General features: G+C 41.3%; 1 protein-coding gene across 4 annotated transcripts in view; it reads right to left on the bottom strand.

Moving 5' to 3' along the window:
• Positions 1-20,029, bottom strand: part of KANSL1 (KAT8 regulatory NSL complex subunit 1) — a 217,155-nt gene that overhangs the window by 135,781 nt on the left and 61,345 nt on the right. For all 4 annotated transcript variants that reach the window (XM_066363097.1, XM_066363096.1, XM_066363095.1 and 1 more), the window contains one exon: positions 11,740-13,108. In XM_066363097.1, coding sequence (XP_066219194.1) covers positions 11,740-13,025 — 1,286 coding nt within the window. In that variant the 5' untranslated portion in view covers positions 13,026-13,108. The remainder of the gene's footprint in view (positions 1-11,739; positions 13,109-20,029) is intronic.

Raw genomic sequence — 20,029 nt, 5'->3', positions numbered from 1 at the left:
ATCTCTCAAGTACCAGAAGCACAAATATATAGAAAACAGCAATTAAAAGGTGAGCAAGAAAATGGTCACTACTTATCTGACATCATTCAATTCCCTGGCTCTTGCCCTTTATTATATTAGGCAAAAGTAAAACAATTTATAAGAAAATTATTTTAAACGGATTATAATCCCTCTTTCTGGTTGCCATTCTTCATTCTCGACTTTCTCCCAAAAGTAATTTTCTCCACAAGTTCTCCTATCTTAGTATTGAATGTAATCCACATTAATTGCTACAATGCTACCAAATAGGTTGCCAAAGCAACCCACATTTACAGTTTAACAACTTTCTTTCTTTCTTTCTTTCTTTTTTGTAATTGAGAGGCTGGGAGGTAGAGAGATGGGGAGGCAAGGAGGCAGGCTCCCACATACACCTGGACCAGAACCACCCTGCCCATCTGGAGCAGCTGCTTCATTGCTCACCTGAGGTGAGGCCATGGAGCCATCCCCATCGCCTGCTGCCAATTTGTTCCAAAAGAGAGGATGAGAGAGAAAAAGAGAGAAAAGGGGGGGAGTGGTGGAAAAGCAGGTAGTCACTTCTCCTGTGTGCCCTGACCAAGAATTTAACCTGGGACTTCCACACTCTGGACCAACGCTCTACCACTGAGCCAACGGTCTAGGGCCAATCTAAGAACTTTTCAACGCAGTCTCTGTTTGAGGAATAAACTCTCCAGTTACTTTTATCAGATTAAAATTTATTTCAAAGCAATTTTGTTTTACTACTATAACACAAAGACCTTTCTTCATAATTACATAAATATAAAGCAAATAAACAAGTTAAAGTTGCCAAAAAACCTTAATGCGAATCAAATTAATAAGATTTATTCTTTGCACTGGGCCCTTTTGTTCAAATTTATAGAAACTCAATGCTTTCTTTACATTGGATATATGCACAGAATTTTCCTAGATACACAATGGGAAATAGGGAAAAAACAAAGAAATTAGTAGAAATGAAAGGACATAACCTTAGGCATAAATTTCTACCTGGCTTGCAAAATAATGTAGTCCATTTTGGTCTTTGTTTAGGGAAAGCAAAGAGAAACTAACCTAAGTACTGTTCATCATTTGAAATAAAATGTGGCCCCAAGCTTTTCTTTTTCTAGTAAAACAATTTATTGTATCATGCTGAAAAATTCTAACAGGGTATTCTGCAAAGAACACTGAAACCTCTGAGTATACCCAATAGCCAAAAATGCTTAAATAAATGAAAATTATTGAATGCTCACTGAATTAATAACCTCCCCCATCTCAACCTGACTATATAACCCAGTTACTCCTTTCAAAGAACCTAGCCATGTAAACACAATAAAGTAAAATTAATTTAAAAAAAAATTAGGTATCACCCATAATGCCTCTTCCCTCTTTTTCATTATATCCAATCAATCACAGGTCTCAATTACCCTACCTGTAATATCCAATTCTCTCATTCTTCCCTGCCAAAGGCCAAGTATACCATTCTCTCCTATCTGGCTTACCACAATAGCCTAACTGGTCACCCAAAGTCCAGATCCATTCCTTTCTTCACACAAGAGAGGGATCTTGTAAAAATCCAATAATATATAAACCCTGTCAATGGCTTCACCCTGAAAATTTATACCTGACATGATATACAAAGCCACCCATATGACCTGGCTTCTAGGTTCCTCCCTGGCCTTATTTCTCACCCCTCTCATACTTTGCTCTTTTTTTTTTTTTTTTTTTTTGTATTTTTCTGAAGCTGGAAACGGGGAGAGACAGTCAGACAGACTCCCACATGCGCCCGACCGGGATCCACCCGGCACGCCCAACAGGGGCGATGCTCTGCCCACCAGGGCGTCGCTCTGCCTCGACCAGAGCCACTCTAGCGCCTGGGGCAGAGGCCAAGGAGCCATCCCCAGCGCCCGGGCCATCTTTGCTCCAATGGAGCCTTGGCTGCGGGAGGTGGCTGCGGGAGGGGAAGAGAGAGACAGAGAGGAAGGAGGGGGGGGGGAGAAGCAAATGGGCGCTTCTCCTATGTGCCCTGGCCGGGAATCGAACCCGGGTCCCCCGCACGCCAGGCCAACGCTCTACCGCTGAGCCAACCGGCCAGGGCTACTTTGCTCTTTATAAAGTATCAAGCATGTCCCACTCCTAAACCCTTAGCATATGCTCTCCTCTATCTGTAACATACTCCTCTTCTTCACCAACAATTCCTTATCATCATTCAGGTCTCAGCTTACATGCTATTTTTTCAGGGTACTTGCTATGACATCCCCACCCATCTTAATTAGATGTTCCTTATAAGCACGCTCAAAGCAGTCTGAATTTCATTTCTGTAGCACCCACAACCTTCATAAATATATCATTAACTATGTGATTACTTTCTTAAATAATTAATTTCTCTTTCTACCCTGTATTCCCCCATGAGGGCAGGGCAGGAACTGTGTCTCTCTTAGTCACCACTGTATATCCCTAGCACTTTCGCTCATAGTAAAGCACATCTGATACATGAATTCCAATATTCATATTTGAGGCCTCTGTACAAGTCAAATCCTCCCTCTGTTTATAGAAGATTACTTGGAAGTCTATTTCCTGATTTTTAACACTTGCTGAAACTTGTAAGGAATAATAGAAACCCACATTTTTAAGAAACCAGTAAAGAACCAGATTCTCATGAGCTATTAGGTTTATTTTATAAACTGTATTCTTACAGCCACCTAAGACTGAAACTGCAGTTATCTTTGATGATCCCTCTTTCACTGCCTCCCATGCACCTACTTGAAGTCCTATTAAATCTGCTTCTAGCCTGACCAGGTGGTGGCGCAGTGGATAGAGCATCGGACTGGGATGCGGAAGGACCCAGGTTCGAGACCCTGAGGTCGCCAGCCAGAGCGCGAGCTCATTTGGCTTGAGCAAAGCTCACCAGCTTGGACCCAAGGTCACTGGCTCCAGCAAGGGGTTCCTCAGTCTGCTGAAGGCCCGCGGTCAAGGCACATATGAGAAAGCAATCAATGAACAACTAAGGTGTCACAACGAAAAACTGATGATTGATGCTTCTCATCTTTCTCCGTTCCTGTCTGTCTGTCCCTATCTGTCCCTCTCTCTTCTGACTCTCTCTGTCCCTGTAAATAAAAAAATAAAAATAAATCTGCTTCTAGATTATCTCTGGAATTTTCTCTTTTCCTTTTTATACTTAATTTATCACCTTTATCTATACCAGCGGTTCTCAACCTGTGGGTCGCGACCCCGGCAGGGGTCGAACGACCCAAACACAGGGGGTCGCCTAAAGCCATCGGAAATATAAATATGTTATATTTATATAACACAGGGGTCCAATACATTAATATAAATATGTATTTCCGATGACTTTAGGTGACCCCTGTGTTTGGGTCGTTCGACCCCCGCCGGGGTCGCAACCCACAGGTTGAGAACCGCTGATCTATTCGATTAGGTCTCTAAAATAGCCACACAGTAACAAAGTCCCATGCCTTCTAGCCTTTGTCCTCTGTTTATGCTGTGCCTTCTACCTGTACTGACTTACCTCACTAAGCCACATCCAAAAAAACCCTACCTTTCTATCAAAATCCTAGCCATCCTTCAAGGCTCATTTCTTGCTTTTTTTCCAAGAGAGACAGACAGACAAGAAGAGAGAGATGAGAGGAATCAACCCTACTTGCAGCACTAAAGTTGCTCACTAATTGCTTCTCACATGTGCCTTGACTGGGGGGCTCCACCCAAGCTAATGACCCCTTGCTCAAGCCCTCAACCTTGGGTTTCAAGCTAGCAACCTTTGGGCTCTAGACAGCGACCATGGATCATTTTTGACGATCCCAACTCAAGGTGGTGTCAAGGCTCATTTCTGGTATCCTTTCTTTCCAATGCCTTCAACTAGTTGTGATCTCTTCCTATTTCATTTGTGTCATCCAGCATTTACTTTATATCACTATGTGCCCAGCACACAGTATTCATTCATCTTTGTCTCTTCCCTCATCTCCATTCCACATAAAAATTTTAAATTTCTTAAGGATAGAGACTCAGTTTATTTACCTATGACATCTCTCATCATACATTTACTGATTCAGCAAGTACTTACTATGTGACCACTTAAATACTATCTTAAGTTCTTAAACTCAACATTACAGAAAGTTTACGAAGCAACAAAAAACATCTGCAGCAACTAGATCAGCAGCAAATACCTGTTGCCTAACTGCCTTTCTTACAAATCACACAAGAAGCACCAACAATGATTCTCACTATTAATATACTGTATATTCTCCGGAAAAAAAGAGGGACAGGGAAGGAGTAAATACAAAAGATCCTGTTTCTGCAGCTGGATGCCATAAGCAGGCTAACAGAAAAACAAAGAACATTAAATCAAAGGTGTTCACAAAATGAAAGTTTACTCAGCTCTGAAGTAACTTCTGTAAGAACACAATGGAATTATTCTCACATCTGTATCCCACACACTGAGAAATACATAAATCGCTCTAATTTACCAAAAACAAAACACTTAAGTCAAAAGCCAAGAAAGTTGTTTTCTTTCAAGTTCCCTCAGTGACTTACAGAGACTTTTTGCCATATATTATTTAAAGACAGAGTAGCACAATTCAAAGTAATTTGAGCCCCAGAGATCATCTAGGACCATTCCCTCATTTTTATTAGAAAAGCGGTTACATGGTCAACTACAACCAGTTTGCAGCAGAGAAGGGTTATCTTAGGTCTCCCAGCTAATACAACTCTCATTCCATCATTCTGTGAAAAAAATTAAGAATAGGGAAATAAGCATGACCACGCAGTGGTGCAGTGAATAGAGCATCAGACTTGGAACGCGGAGGACCCAGGTCCGCGGCTCCAAGATCGCCGGCTTGAGCATGGGACCACAGACATGACCCCATGCTTGCTGGCCTGAGCCCTAGGTCACTGGCTTGAGCAAGGGGTCACTCGCTCTGTGGTAGAGGCACATATGAGAAAGCAATCAATGAATAACTAAGGTGTCATAACGAAGAATAGATGCTTCTCATCTCCCTCCCTTCTGGTCTGTCTGTCCCTATCTCTCCCTCACTCTGTCTCTGTCACATACAAAAATAAAAACAAAAAACAAAAAACAACTCCAAGAGTGTGAAATTCCCCAGGAGTAAAGAGTCCAGTGAAATCAAGACAACTCAAAATTCAAATGACTTCCTAAGTGTCACTAAACTGAGCATATTATTTTTACCCAACCATGATCTGGAACAGACTTCAGAAGGGAACCTGACAAATCATACAGGTTAGAATAAGTTAAAACATGAAAATAAAACAAGAACTGGAAGAACAAAATGAAGCCAAGAATGAGGCTTTAAAAAAAAAAAAGGTCCAAGAAAAAGGCCTACAAGCTTGGCTCTAAACTTCTAAAAGTCAAAAGGAAAACAGAAACTTGGTGAACAACACAAATTACAGCATCCAGGTAATAAAAACAGACTTAAAAGCTTAGAAAAAATTAAAATTACTTAGTTGCATATCTTTCTCCCTGAGGTCCTTATAAAGAAGTCATTGTATAATACATACTTAATATATAAAACACATATTTTGCCTGACCAGGCAGTGGTGCCGTGGATAAAAGCATCGGACTAGGACGTGGAGGACCCAGGTTTGCAACCCTGAGGTCGCTGGCTTGAGCGTGGGATCATAGATCATACACATGACCCCATGGTCTGTGGCTTGAGCCCGAAGGTCACTGGCTTGAAGCCCAAGGTCACTGGCTTGAGCAAAGGGTCACTAGCTCTGCCGTAGCTCCCCACCCCTGTCAAGGCACATATGAGAAAGCAACCAATGAACTCAGGAGTCACAACGAAGAAATAATGTTTCTCATCTCTCTCTTCCTGTCCTGTCTATCCCCATATGTCCCTCTCTGTCTCTGTCACAAAAAAAAAAAAAAAAAAAACACCATATTTCAGTCGTCACAATAAAATGTTTTGTGGGATTATTTTTATACTAACCATCAAGATAAGCTTATAACAGTTCAATAAGAAAAACAATTTTTAGGGAAGAGAGGGCTACCCATAACACTGCTGATCTTAGAGCACATTTTTTCAATATCTGAAAAAAAACATTAACTTAACAGCAAGTAATAGAGAAGTATATATAAGCACAAGGACCAAGAAATTAAAAACAAATCCAAGAATTTGTAACAAATAGAACAAAACTCTTAGAATGAAAAGGAGGAAGAATATAATGATAAACTAAAGTTGAGTAAAAAGCACACACACAAGCACGCACTAAAAAGTTGTATTGCATACATATAAGATAAATAAATGCTTTTTACTTCAACAATTAAGAATTAAACATTAAGGAATTTATTGAAACACAGCTTTCTTGTTAATCCCTTGATCAAGAAGATGGTGTTTAAATTCCTGCTCCGGCCCTGGCCGGTTGGCTCAGTGGTAGAGCGTCGGCCTGGCGTGCAGAAGTCCCGGGTTCGATTCCCGGCCAGGGCACACAGGAGAGGCGCCCATCTGCTTCTCCCCCCCCCCCCCAGCCTTCCTCTCTGTCTCTCTCTTCCCCTCCCACAGCGAGGCTCCATTGGAGCAAAGATGGCCCGGGCGCTGGGGATGGCTCCTTGGCCTCTGCCCCAGGCGCTAGAGTGGCTCTGGTCGCAACAGAGCGATGCCCCGGAGGGGCACAGCATCGCCCCCTGGTGGGCAGAGCATCGCCCCCTGGTGGGCATGCCGGGTGGATCCCGGTTGGGCGCATGTGGGAATCTGTCTGACTGTCTCTCCCCGTTTCCAGCTTCAGAAAAATGCAAAAAAAATAAAAAAATAAAAAAAAATAAATTCCTGCTCCTTCCAGTGATCTTCTAAACAATAAGTCAAACCCAATATAATGCATAATTTTCAAACTAGTAGTTACCTGTACCAAAACAGGAAGGTATATGTAAGACATTTTAGAAAGATTTAAAAAAAAAAAAGCTTAAAATAAAAAAACATGACGACGGCCCTGGCCGGTTGGCTCAGCGGTAGAGCATCGGCCTGGCGTGCGGGGGACCCGGGTTCGATTCCCGGCCAGGGCACATAGGAGGAGCGCCCATTTGCTTCTCCACCCCCCCTCCTTCCTCTCTGTCTCTCTCTTCCCCTCCCGCAGCCAAGGCTCCATTGGAGCAAAGATGGCCCGGACGCTGGGGATGGCTCCTTGGCCTCTGCCCCAGGCGCTGGAGTGGCTCTGGTCGCGGCAGAGCGTCGCCCCTGGTGGGCGTGCCGGGTGGATCCCGGTCGGGCGCATGCGGGAGTCTGTCTGACTGTCTCTCCCCGTTTCCAGCTTCAGAAAAATAAAAAAAAAAAAAAATGACGATTTTAAACATATCAGTTAACCAAAAATATTAATCAAGAAAAAAGAATTAACGTTTCTAACATGTCTCCTCTAGAAATAAAGAGTTTACTAACTGTAACGTTAAACAATTTGCCAAAAACTCAACAACATATAAAAATCAATTACTCTGCTACTGCTAGCATGTGCTTAGGCCTTACAAAGGATTTTTTTCCTCTTGGAGGTAGAAAAGAAAAAACACAAATGAGTTGTTAGTGAAGGCCTGTAATTTTTTTGTGTGTGACAGAGACAGAGAGAGGGACAGATAGGGACAGACAGGAAGGGACAGAGATAAGAAGCGTGAATTCTTCATTGCTGCTCCTTAATTTCCTCAGTTGTTCAGTGATTGTTTTCTCATATGTATCTTGACCAGAGTACTCAGCAGAGCAAGTGACCCCTTTCTCAAGCCAGCAACTTTGGGCTCAAGCCAGCAACCTTTAGGCTTCAAACCAGCAACCCCGCGCTCAAGCTGGAGACCTCAGGGTTTCGAGCCTGGGTCCTCCAACTCCCACTGTGACTCCGATGCTCTATCCCCTGCGCCTCCACCTGGTAAGGCGAAGGCCTGAAATTTTCACAGAACCAACCACTTATAATCTAGTGACTTTCTCTCTGGCAAAGTACTTCAGCAAAGGAGTGAAATATTAAATGGACAAGCTATTGGAAGGGGAAAACAATTTGAAACTCTCCAGTTTTGTCAAACTAATGGGGTGTTAACTACTTATTCTAGGGCTCAAGAATTTAAAATGTGGTTATGAGATTTGGGAGGGCCTGGTAAATCACAAATGAAAAAGAAAAGGCTTCTCAACATCCAAAGAACAATTTCCCTTTTTTTCTTTTTAAATCAATGCCTCCACTCTCGTTGTCTGGCCAATTACCGAAAAATCTTTAAAATACTCAGGTCACCTGACCTGTGGCAGCACAGTGGATAGGGCATCTGACCTAGAATGCTGAGAGCCAGTTTAGAAGCCCCTGGCTTGCCTGATCAAGGCACATAAGAGAACCAACCATGAGTTGATGCTTCCTGCTCCTCACCCCAGCGCACATTTCTCTCTCTCGCCTATCTCAAAAATCAATAAATAAAAAAAAATTTTTAAGCGAAAGAGAGACTGGAAGGGAGAAAGGTGAAAAGCATCAATTCTCTGTTCCTGCACCTTAGTTGTTTGTTGCTTTCTCATATGTGCCTTGACCGAGGGAGGGGCTCCACGCGATCCAATGACCCCTTGTTCAAGCCAGCGACCTTGGACTCAAGCCAGGGACCATGGGGTCATGCCTATGATCCCACACTCAAGTTGGCGACCTCACAGCTTCAGACCTGGGTCCTTAGTGTCCCAGGCCATTGATCCATTGTTCCACCAACTGGTCAGGCAATAAATAAAATCTTTAAAGAAATAAAATACTCAGAAGGTCAACAAACAACTGCGTAAATAAATACCTGTGTTAGGAGTCAATCTGGCAACCTTGCTCAATATGACCTTTGAAGCACTGGTACTTTATTGGTGCTTTAAATGCAATTACATAAAAAATGTGCAAAGTATATTTACTTCACAGTACCTTTGGTGCTCCACTTTTTCTTACTTTAATATAATCTGAGGCAAGAAAATTCAACTTTTTAAAATATTTAGTTTACTTAATTGTAAGAGGATTCAACTGATCCCTAAAATGATCTGTGAGCTGTCCTTAAACTTCACACCCTTCCAATCAACAAACTATTATGTGAGAAGAATGTGCAAAAGTAGTTAGTGAATGGACTAAGAGGTCTTTTCAAATCACTCGATTATTATTCCATGGAATAAGAAAAGTTCTCTCTTTTTATTCCTCCCTTATTTGGACTGGAACAGTTACCCACATTACCAAAACTTAAACTTTTTTTTTTAAATTTTTTTTTTATTTATTCATTTTTAGAGGAGAGAGAGAAGAGAGAGACAGTGAGAGAGAAGGGGGAGGAGCTGGAAGCATCAACTCCCATATGTGCCTTGACCAGGCAAGCCCAGGGTTTCGAACCGGCGACCTCAGCATTTCCAGGTCGACACTTTATCCACTGCGCCACCAAAGGTCAGGCACCAAAACTTAAACTTTTTTCAGTACAATATATCCTGAAAACAATAAACTTCTAGATTCTAGATTTCTTCTCAAATACATAAAATAAGTACAGAAACTTAAAATGTTTCAACTACAGTATTTGTTACATGAAATTACTCTAAAACAGCGTCTTTCAACTGCCAGTTCATAGACTAGTCCCAGTCCACAAAAGAGTTAACCACCCTGATTCTTCATACAAACATCATGGTGGTTCAGGATGGTTAACTATTTCACAAATGGAACATCAGGTGGTTAACTCTTGTGGACCAGCACGAAATTTGACAGACCAACACCAGTCAGCAGGCTGGCGGTTAAAAACCATTGCCCTAAAAAGACAAAATCCTCAACGTTAACTAAGACTTTTTAAGACTGTATTTATTCATTTGAGAGAGAAGAGAGAGAGAGAGAAGGGGGGAGGAGCAGGAAGCATCAACTCCCATATGTGCCTTGATCAGGCAAGCCCAGGGTTCCGAACTGGCGACCACAGTGTTCCACTATACCATGATAGGTTAGGCAACCAAGATTTTTTAAAACAAGGTTTATGCAGCAGAGTCAGTGGGGATAATGCCACAAATATTGGCAAGCTGATATAAACTATTAATCTACTTACAAAAAAAAATAACTATTTTGCAGCAAGCAGTAGCAAGCCTCCAAAACATATTTGCTTTACTTAGATGTGAATAAAGAAATTGACTCTTTTTTTTTTTTTTTGTATTTTTCCACCTGGCACGCCCACCAGGAGCTACACTCTGCCCACCAGGGGGCGATGCTCTGCCCCTCCAGGGCGTCACTCTGTCTTGACCAGAGCCACTCCAGCGCCTGGGGCAGAGGCCAAGGAGCCATCCCCAGCACCCGGGCCATCTCTGCTCCAATGGAGCCTCGGCTGCGGGAGGGGAAGAGAGAGACAGAGAGGAAGGAGAGAGGGAGGGGTAGAGAAGCAGATGGGTGCTTCTCCTGTGTGCCCTGGCCGGGAATCAAACCCAGGACTTCCGCACGCCAGGCCGACACTCTACCACTGAGCCAACCGGCCAGGGCCAGAAATGGACTCTTGAGCACAGCAAGCTAACAAATGGTAATGGAACTACATCTACAAAGAAATTCAGCAAAATTATCCAGACATTTCCCCTCAGAATAGAAATATAAACCAAAATTTCATATTCAGACAGTGTTGTCCATGTGTATACATAAACAAAACTGAGAGGGAAAAAAGGAAATTTACTTATGCTTAAGAACACAGCTGTCTCAAGTCTCCAGGGAAAATCTTACTCACCTTTTTACCACAGGCAAGGAAAAAACAATTATTTCAACATAACCACCTATTATTTCAGCCTTCTCAAGTAATCTAACCTGTACAAAATCTCTACACAAAGAGGAAATGAAAGAGGATTTACTAGTCAACTCTCCTGCCCCTTTTCCAAATTCTGTTTCCCCCTCTCATAAATCTAACACTTCTAAGTAGAGAAAGTGTAGACTGATTTATGTATAAGAAGACATATTTAGAATGTACTTCCTTGTCTATCTTTAAGGAGTCGAATGCAGGATTAGGAGGAAAGAACATGAGTAAACAACCTTTGGCTCCACAATACCAACTGAGTGCCACCCAAAACTTACGTAGAATTTTCCTCAAACCAAAAGATTCAGAAAAACCAGTAAGAATTTATCCCAAATAGGTCAATACAATATATTTAACTTAGCTAAGAAAAAATAATGTCCAAATTTGATAAAGATGGTCTCTTTCAGGCACAGAATCAAGTTGTGAAAAAGAATGTGCATAGAGGTAACTTATAAAATACTCAAAGGCAGTTTCTAATTATTAGTCTTTAAAAATGTAAGGAAATCTCAAGTGTTAAAAGTTAAGACTGGGTACATTCTCAGTTGAAAGCTCAAAACCAACTTTAAACTCCAGCAATGTTAACTAGGTCAACTAAATGGCTGTCCCCACCTACTAGAAACAACAAATTCTGAAGTCAAGCCACAGAAACTTACAAAAATATCCTATGTACTGTTTCAAAAAAAAATATTCACTCAAAGTATGGGTACAGTTTTGCAAATAGGATGTATTTATTCTTTTATCCTTAGTAAATGAGATTTCAAAAGCAAATTAGCAGCTTTTAGCCTACAGCAACTCAACACTATACCAGAAATAACTTCCATTTCTTCACTAACACATATATGCACACCCACCTACCTAAAATCAGGGAAAGGATAAGTGGAACCTAGGTACCTATAATCAAAGAATCCCATTCTACTTGTGATGGCAATAAGCCAAGTCTTTCTTCCTTGTCCCAGCATTTCTCAAAAATGACATTACACATGGGTTCTACTCACAGGGGTACATGGCGCTGCTCAGGATCAGCTCTGGTCAGTTCTTCCTCTTCAATATCAGACTCTCCTCCTGAACTACTGTCAGTGACATCTGAATCAAACGCTTGTTCACTGCACCTCAAGTTGGCTATACCACTAGCTGTAAATCTCTCCAATTCTTCTGCAACCGAATCGCTTTTCAGGAAGTTGCTAAGTCCCTCTGAAGTGGTGGTCTCACTGGCAGCTTTTCTTAATGCAGCTTCAGCCTTTCGAGTCAGCATCAACTGGCTTCGGGGCCTCAAGGATTCCAAGTTTGGAAGTTTGCTCAAAGTTTTCTCTAAAAATCCACCAAGCTGATGCTGTATATGCCTCTCCACCTGCTTGGCCTGCACAACCTGTAGGCGCTTCTGTAACCTGCGGGCACGGTTCTCAATATCAGCCTGCCGCCGCAGTAAAGCTGTTATCCTTGTGTCAGAATCTAAAGCACTGAAAAGAATGGAAGACAGGGGAGACTTTTTACCATCTAGCTTGACACCCCCTAAGTTAGAACTGGAGTCTGTGTTAGGTGACAACCTACTGCTTCCTTGAAGTGCCGGCTGTTCCATGGAATTTACAGAAGATTTGTTTGCAGTGCTATTATTGCTAAATACAGTTGTGTGTTCTACATCAAGGCTTCTATGTGGAAGAGTGCAATTGGTCATACCCCCCTTCAAGTCCCCAGATTCAGATGCCACCACTTCACCCCCCTGAGAAGATGAAGTGAGAGTTCGTTTTCCCCCATTGAGGGGACTGGAATTGTCATGATCAGAATGTGTTGAACTTTTAGTCAATTTCTTAGCCAACCCATTCACAGGTGCTTGTGGCAGAGCTGTCTGACCACTTGTATTCATGGTTCTAAGATTTTCCAAGGAAAACTCCAAAACTGGCTGTCTTCCCAAAAGCTCAGCTCGGAGTTCATAGGACTGAGATAAGAAAGGGTGAGATTTAAGGACTGTCTGCTTGCTGAAGACACCTTGCAATTTCAATGACTCCTTCGATGAAACAGGTGTTACATCGGAACAGAGATAAGATGCCACCAGTGGTTGCAGCTTTCCCAAGTCTTCCTTAGTAGGATTATTTCGGAAGTCTAGACTGGGATCCTCTGCAGCAATGGCTTTTCTTTTGGTTCCGTTGGCAGCAATAAGGATATTGGCGTTGCCGTTATTTTCGGCACTGCCAGGCGACAAAGTGGAGGATGGGGGAGCCAGTTTGAACCGGATATGGTGTGCTTCAGCTGCTGCGTCAGTGAGAGCGGGCGCCATCGCAGCCATTCAGCACAGAGAGACAGGAAGTCCAGCCTCTCCCGGTGCCGAGGCCAGCTCCACGGCCCCTTACTGCCTCTCCAGAGAACAGACTAAAAAGAGAAAGAAGAAAAGGAAGTCAGAAATACAAACACATTAGAAAACACCGTAAGTTTTTTAATACAAATACTACTTGAGGCTGTAATCTAAACCCTGCCTCCAGCCGTTCTGGAGACCTGAATATCCTTCATCAGGGGAAGTGTGTATGTGCATGCACACATATACTCCTACACAAGAGAAAGAAGTCCACCCTTTTTTGTCACTTGTTACCGCAGGCTGACAGTAGTTAGAACAGAAATTCCATCCTAAAGAATCACAGATAATTAAAGGTCAAATCACCTGCATTTAGAGGTCGCTTTAAACTTCTTAAATCAGTGGTTTTAAAGCAAATTTAACAAATTAAACACCTAGCAATTAACAGAAGAATTACTAAGGAACTCTCCATCCTTACCAAAATGTTTGTATGCCAAATGTCATAGGTCTGTGCATTTTTCTAGCCAAAAAATCCAGTGTTCAGCAGTTTCTCACTTCTGTTCAAGATGGATCATACCAATGCTTAACTGTATCACACCTATAATCAATTTTCTTTCACTGCTCTCAGTACAGTCAACCTCTTAAATTAATTGCCTGAGTATCTCTTCCCTTTACCCCAAAATTTCTAGAAGGAATAATATAAACAGTTGCCTCTGCACTCTTCTCTCTTCTCTAATCTGGCTCCTACTGCTTTGGCAAAAGTCACCCAGTAATCTCATAATCAAATCCCAATGGTCGCCTGACCTGTGGTGGCACAGTGGATCAAGTGTGACCTGGAATGCTGAGGTCGCCAGTTCGAAACCCTGGGCTTGCCTGGTCAAGGCACACACATATAGGAGTTGATGCTTTCTGCTCCTCCCCCTGCCTTTCTCCCCACCCCCCCACTTCTAAAATAAATATATATTTTTTAATCCCAATGGTCAAATCTCAGTCCCCATTCTATTTGACTTCTCTGAAGCACTAGGTAGCACTGACCAATCCACTCTTGAAAATTCTCCTTTCCAGATATCCTTGATACCAAGGTTCCTCCTTCTGCCCTCTTCTCTCAAATCACTTCCCCAGCAACAATCACTACTAATACATATGTTTAGGCCTCTTAAGGCTCAAAAAAACTTGCTGAGTTGCACTAATCAACATTCTCACCTCCATGTTCCTCAAGCTCCCAGACACTCGAAATTTATAACCCCTCACCCAGTTTTATTATCTCTGGTAATGGCATTGCTTTCATTTAGTAACACAAGCTAAAGACCTCAGTCATCTGCCTCTTCTTCATCCTCTTTATCTGGTTTGAGAACAAAAGGAAATCTATGTAAAGAACAAAGACAGACCCGGCCCTGACCAGTTGGCTCAGTGGTAGAATGTAGGCCCAGTGTGGAAGTCCCAGGTTAAACTGGCCAATCAGGGCACACAAGAGAAGTGACATCTGCTTCTCCACCCCTCCCCCCTCTCCGTTCTCTCTCTCTCCCCTTCCAGCAGCCAAGGCTTCACTGAAGCAAGTTGGCCTGGGCACTGAGGATGGCACCATGGCTTCTGCCTCAGGCGCTAAAATGGCTCCAGTTGCAACAAAGTAACAGCCTCATATGGGCAGAGCATCGCCCCCTAGTGGGCTTGCTGGGTGGATCCTGGTCAGGTGCATGCAGAAGTCTGTCTCTCTGCCTCCTCGCTTCTCATTTAAGAAAAATACAATACAAACAAAAAAAAGCTAGGCTCTGGCCAGAGGCTCAGTGGATAAGAGCGTTGGCCCAGTGTATGAACATCCTGGGTTCAATTCCTGGTGACAGCACACAGGAGAAGCAACCATATGCTTCTCCTTCTCCCCCTCCCCTTCTCTCCCTCTTCCCTTCTGCAGCCAGTGGCTCGACTGGTTCAAGTGTGGCCCTGGGTGCCGGGGATGGCTCCATTGCCGAACATGTCTGCCTAAAACAGCATGTCAGGCACTAAAAACAACTCGATACTCAAGCATTGGCCCTAGACAGGGGTTGTCGGGTGGATCCTGGTCAGGGTGCACGTGGGAGTCTGCCTCACAGTCTCTTCTCCTCTCACCTAAAAAAAAAATTAACCAAAAAAGAGGAACAAAGCTAGCTGTTCTTAAAAAGTGTGGCATAAGGACTTCTTGGGAGCTCAAAGACCATTTCATGGGTCCACAAGATCAAAACTATTTTCATAGTAATACTACAAATATTTGTCTTTATTTATTTATTTACTGCATAGACATCTGCAGTAAAGTAGGGCACAAAAACAAGGCTGAGCAAAGCTGCTGGTACCCGAGAACAAATCAAAGCAAGGGTACCAGAGTATACATACAGTAAGTGGTCACTGTATTCTCTATTGAAGAATGACTAACAAACTGTCTAGTTGGCCCTGGCCAATTGGCTCAGCAGTAGAGCATCGACCCAGCGTGTGCATGTCCCGGGTTCAATTCCTGGTCAGCGCACACAGAAGTGACCATCTGCTTCTCTACCCGTCCCTTTTCTCCCTTCTCTCACTCTCTCTCTTTCCCTCCTGCAGCCATGCAGCCATGGCTCCAATGGTTCAAGCAAGTTGGCCCTGGGTGCTGAGGATGGCTCCATGGCCTCCTCTCAGATGCTAAAATAGCTCAGTTGCCAAGCAACAGAGCAGAGGCCCCAGATGGGCAGAGGATCACCTGGTAGGGGGGCTTGCCAGGTGAATCCCAGTCAGGGAACATGCGGGAGTCTGTCTGCCTGCCTCCCTGCCTCTCCCTTAATATAAGAAATAAATACATAAATAAAAAATAAAACTATGGTTATTCAGATTTAAGTAATTAGCATTTTATCAAAAATAAAGTGAACCTGTACTTCAAGAAAAACCACTGACAATGTTACTGCCAATTTGAAAATCTGAGTTTTCAAGCAAAAATAAGTATTTTGAAAACTTGTATGGGCCATAATGAACTTGAACATTTCTCTACTACTTAAAAAGTCATTTCTGATTAAATATACTACTACTAATATTAATAAATGAGTTTTTAGTATCATATAATGAAATATGTCAACATTTGGAAGATCTGTATAACTCAGTAAATGACCAAATGAACAATTCATGTGAGAAACTCAAGCACAGGTAAAAGCAAGTGCAAGAGAGACCAATGAATTTTAATCTAACACAGCAACCTTCCATCTTTTCCATCTCATGGCACATATTAACTAATTACTAAAATTCTGCATGTCATCAAAAAGATTTTTTTTGGCAATCTGACCATAAATAGGTATAATTTTGATTCATTCATACCAGATGGCTCTTATGGTTAGCTGTTGTGCTTTTTTATTATTATTTTTTGACAGTCTAAGTGAAAAAAGTCTAAACAGTTAAGTATTGCATGCTTTAAAAATTCTTATAGCCCTGGCAGGTTAGCCCGGTAAATAGAGCATCAGCTCGGTGTGCAACGTCCTAGGTTTGATCCCCACTCAGGGCACACACAAGAAGCAACCATCTGCTTCTCTTCCTCTCTTTCCCCCTTCTCTCTCTCTACCCTTCTCACAGCCAGTGGCTCGACTGGTTCAAGTGTAACCCTCAGGTGCTGAGGATAGCTCCATTGATTCGAGCTTCAGTCCCTGACAGGGTTGCCGGGTGGATTCCGATCCAGGCACATGCCCGGTCTGTCACTGTCTCTGTCTCTGTCTCCCCTCCTCTCACTTAAAAAAGTAAAAAATTCTCACAGCACACTGGTTGAAAATTGCTGACCTAACAGAGTACCAGAAGTTCACTAATATGATTTTATATTTCACATTCCAACTAACCCTGATGAAACTATTACTTGTCAAGTTTGAGTATAAGGTCAAGGAATTGCCAAATTCTTCTGAAAAGATTATATAAATACTCCTCTTTTCCAACTATCTGTATGAAGCCAGATTTTCTTTATCTACTACTATACAACCAAAACATACCACAATAAAATGTATGCAAAAGCCGATGTGAGAACCCAGGTGTTTTCTATTATGCCAGACATCAGAAAGAGTGCAAAAATGTGAAACAATGCCATTCACTAAATTTTTTTGTTCTGGTAGGAAAAAAAAGTTATTTTTATAATTTATAATAGGTTGTTTTAAAAAGAATTACATCAACTGTTGATAATATCACATGTAAACAGCTCTTTGGGTTGTCTCAATACCTTCTAAGAGTGAAAGGGGGCCTTAGGATCAAAAAATTTGTGAGCCACTAAACTAAAGCCTCTACCCTCCTTGGAAAAAAGTCAAGGGGGGGGAACTTCCAATTTGGTCAAACTTCTTAATTTTTAGATCAATAGCATGGTAGGACCTATAGGACTACATTAAGGATTTTTACACTATGAGAATTCAAATCATTAATATCAAAATATTTAAGTAAATGATTGAAGTAACATACATACAAATTCCAACACACTTACAGTTCAAATTTGTCTATTGTTCTATGTAACTGCCAAAAGTTTCTCATTCTAATATTGCATTTTAACAAACTGCCTATGAAATAACCAGATCTTCTGGAGCTTATCAGTTTTATCCTTATCAACTTTCTGGCATACGGCATACTATGTAACACAAATGATTCTATGTCCATTTTTTCTATTTCTTGAGTTTAAAATTAATGTTAATTCCTAACATAGTATAAATGGCTGTGCTACATAGACTAACAGATGAACCAATGCAAATTATGTTGTCAGTTTTATAGAACAGAAAACATCTTCCATAAACAAAAATCACTATCAGATCTCTTCCATCAATCCAATCTCCTCCTCTTTTGAATTGGTATCAATCATTATCAGTGCCAGATAAATACTGAATAATACAACAGTTGAGAAAAGTATATAGTTGTAGCCTACTCCCCAAGAGCACTATATTATATATTTCAGCAATGGCAGGATCTTGGGATTCAAGCAAGGACACAGATGTTACAAAGCTTACACAAAACTTAGTTGGGAAAAATCCAGATTCACCTAGCACACTCAGGTCTTAATTAACATCACACACAAAAGGTACTTAAGCAGTAAATATTCCAGTTATTTTATAATATTCAATTCCTTAAAGCTCCCAATTTAAAGAAAAATCTGCTGGCTCAAATCCTATTTCTTTCAAAATTTCTCTGACCCTGAAAAAGTACATCTATGATCTAGATATAAATCATGTGTATCTAAAAGGCAAGAATTTATTTTGTTTATACAACACACTATCCTTGGTCTCAATACCTCCATAGGATGCACTGCAAAGAGTAGCTACTAAAACAATCACCTAAACTAAGTAGGGAGGGAGAAAAGGAGAAGGGGGAAAAACAACCTCTTCAGAAGGAATTCCACTCCTAACTCCTAAATCTTTATCTTCCTACACCAAAACAATCCTGTTAGGAAAAGATCAAAATCTACAATCCCTCTCCCTTAATTCACTTGAAATGCTATACTGAGATTCAACATTACCCCCAAAGGTATTCACAGACAAGGAGAGCAGGACACCAGGGTCACATAATGGCTCCACCTTCATTTAAATTATTTAACTAGCCTGACCAGGCAGTGGTGCAGTGGATAGCGTCGGACTGGGATGCCGAGGACCCAGGTTCGAGACCCCGAGGTTGCCAGCTTGAGCGTGGGCTCATCTGGTTTGAGTAAAGCTCACCAGCTTGGACCCAGGGTCGCTGGCTTGAGCAAGGGGTTACTCAGTCTGCTGAAGGCCCATGGTCTCAAGGCACATATGAGAAAGTAATCAATGAACAAATAAGGTGTCACAAAGAAAAACTAATGATTGATGCTTCTCATCTCTCTCCGTTCCTGTCTGTCTATCTCTCTCTCTCTCTCTCTCTCTCTCTCTGTCTCTGTAAAAAAACCAAAAAACAAAACAAAAAAAATCAGTAAATTATTTAACTATTCTGTTCCCTCCATTTCCTCATTTACAAATGACAAAGTCTACCTCACAAGGTTACTGTGATAATTAAATGAAATATTTTCTATTACTTAGTGCCTGGCACAAACACCAATAATTTGCACTATTATAATAAACTACAAACTTAGAGCAAATATCAAAATAAGTTTCTATGAGACTTCTTAATGCACAGGAAAAATATAAAGCAGATATTTCTCTAAAAGGTCACTGTACTTGAGGATTTTTCACTTAGGAAAAAAGCACATAAATGCATGTGGCAAACTCAGTTACCTAGCATTCAATAATAGCTTTAATTGCCACAAATCATCGCTTAAGCTTAAGAATTTTAAAAATATTTTCACTATATGTCTAGATTTGCTTTTAATACTTCATGATGTTGCTTCTGATAAAGAGAGCAACCCAAATGTCCAACAATTTAAATTATGAAATATTTCATATAATGGAGTACTACTATACAATCATAAAATAACAATGCAGAATTTTATTTACTGACATGAAAAAGTGCCTGCTTCACTGTTAAATGTTTTAAGGTGTTACAAAACAAAACAAGTGACCTCATTTTTTAATGCTTTTTAAGATTTTATTTATTGATTTTAGAGAGAGAAAGAGAGAAAAAAATGGGGGAGGAAAACCAGAAAACATCAACCCGGAGTAGCTGCTTCTTGTATGTGCCTTAACTGGGCAAGCCCAGGGTTTCAAACCAGCCATCTCAGCATTCCAGGTCGATGCTTTATCCACTGCACCACCACAGGTCAAGCAAGTAACTTCATTTTTGTTTAAGAAGTAGGTGTTAAGACTCTTCTGTCTTTTGTTTTCTGGCTTATATAATGTCTCCACCATAAACATTTATATACTGCTTATATAATAAAAGGGAAGTAAAAAGAAAATACAATTCTTTAAGAGTCAAAAAATCTGAGTAAGGCAAAATATCACAGGAACTTTCTTAAAATTCAGCAAAATGTTGATTAAAAAGGAACTTTCTTAAAATTCAGCAAAATGTTGATTAAAACAATGATTCTCATCCCACTTAAATCTCAAAATTTCTCTCTCCAAAAATTTAAAGCAAAGGAAGATTGT

The sequence above is a fragment of the Saccopteryx leptura genome, chromosome 2 (assembly GCF_036850995.1).
Source record: "Saccopteryx leptura isolate mSacLep1 chromosome 2, mSacLep1_pri_phased_curated, whole genome shotgun sequence".
NCBI classification, from domain to species: domain Eukaryota; kingdom Metazoa; phylum Chordata; class Mammalia; order Chiroptera; family Emballonuridae; genus Saccopteryx; species Saccopteryx leptura.
Note: the sequence above shows the minus strand (reverse complement) of the source record. Positions and strands in the feature narration are given on the sequence as shown.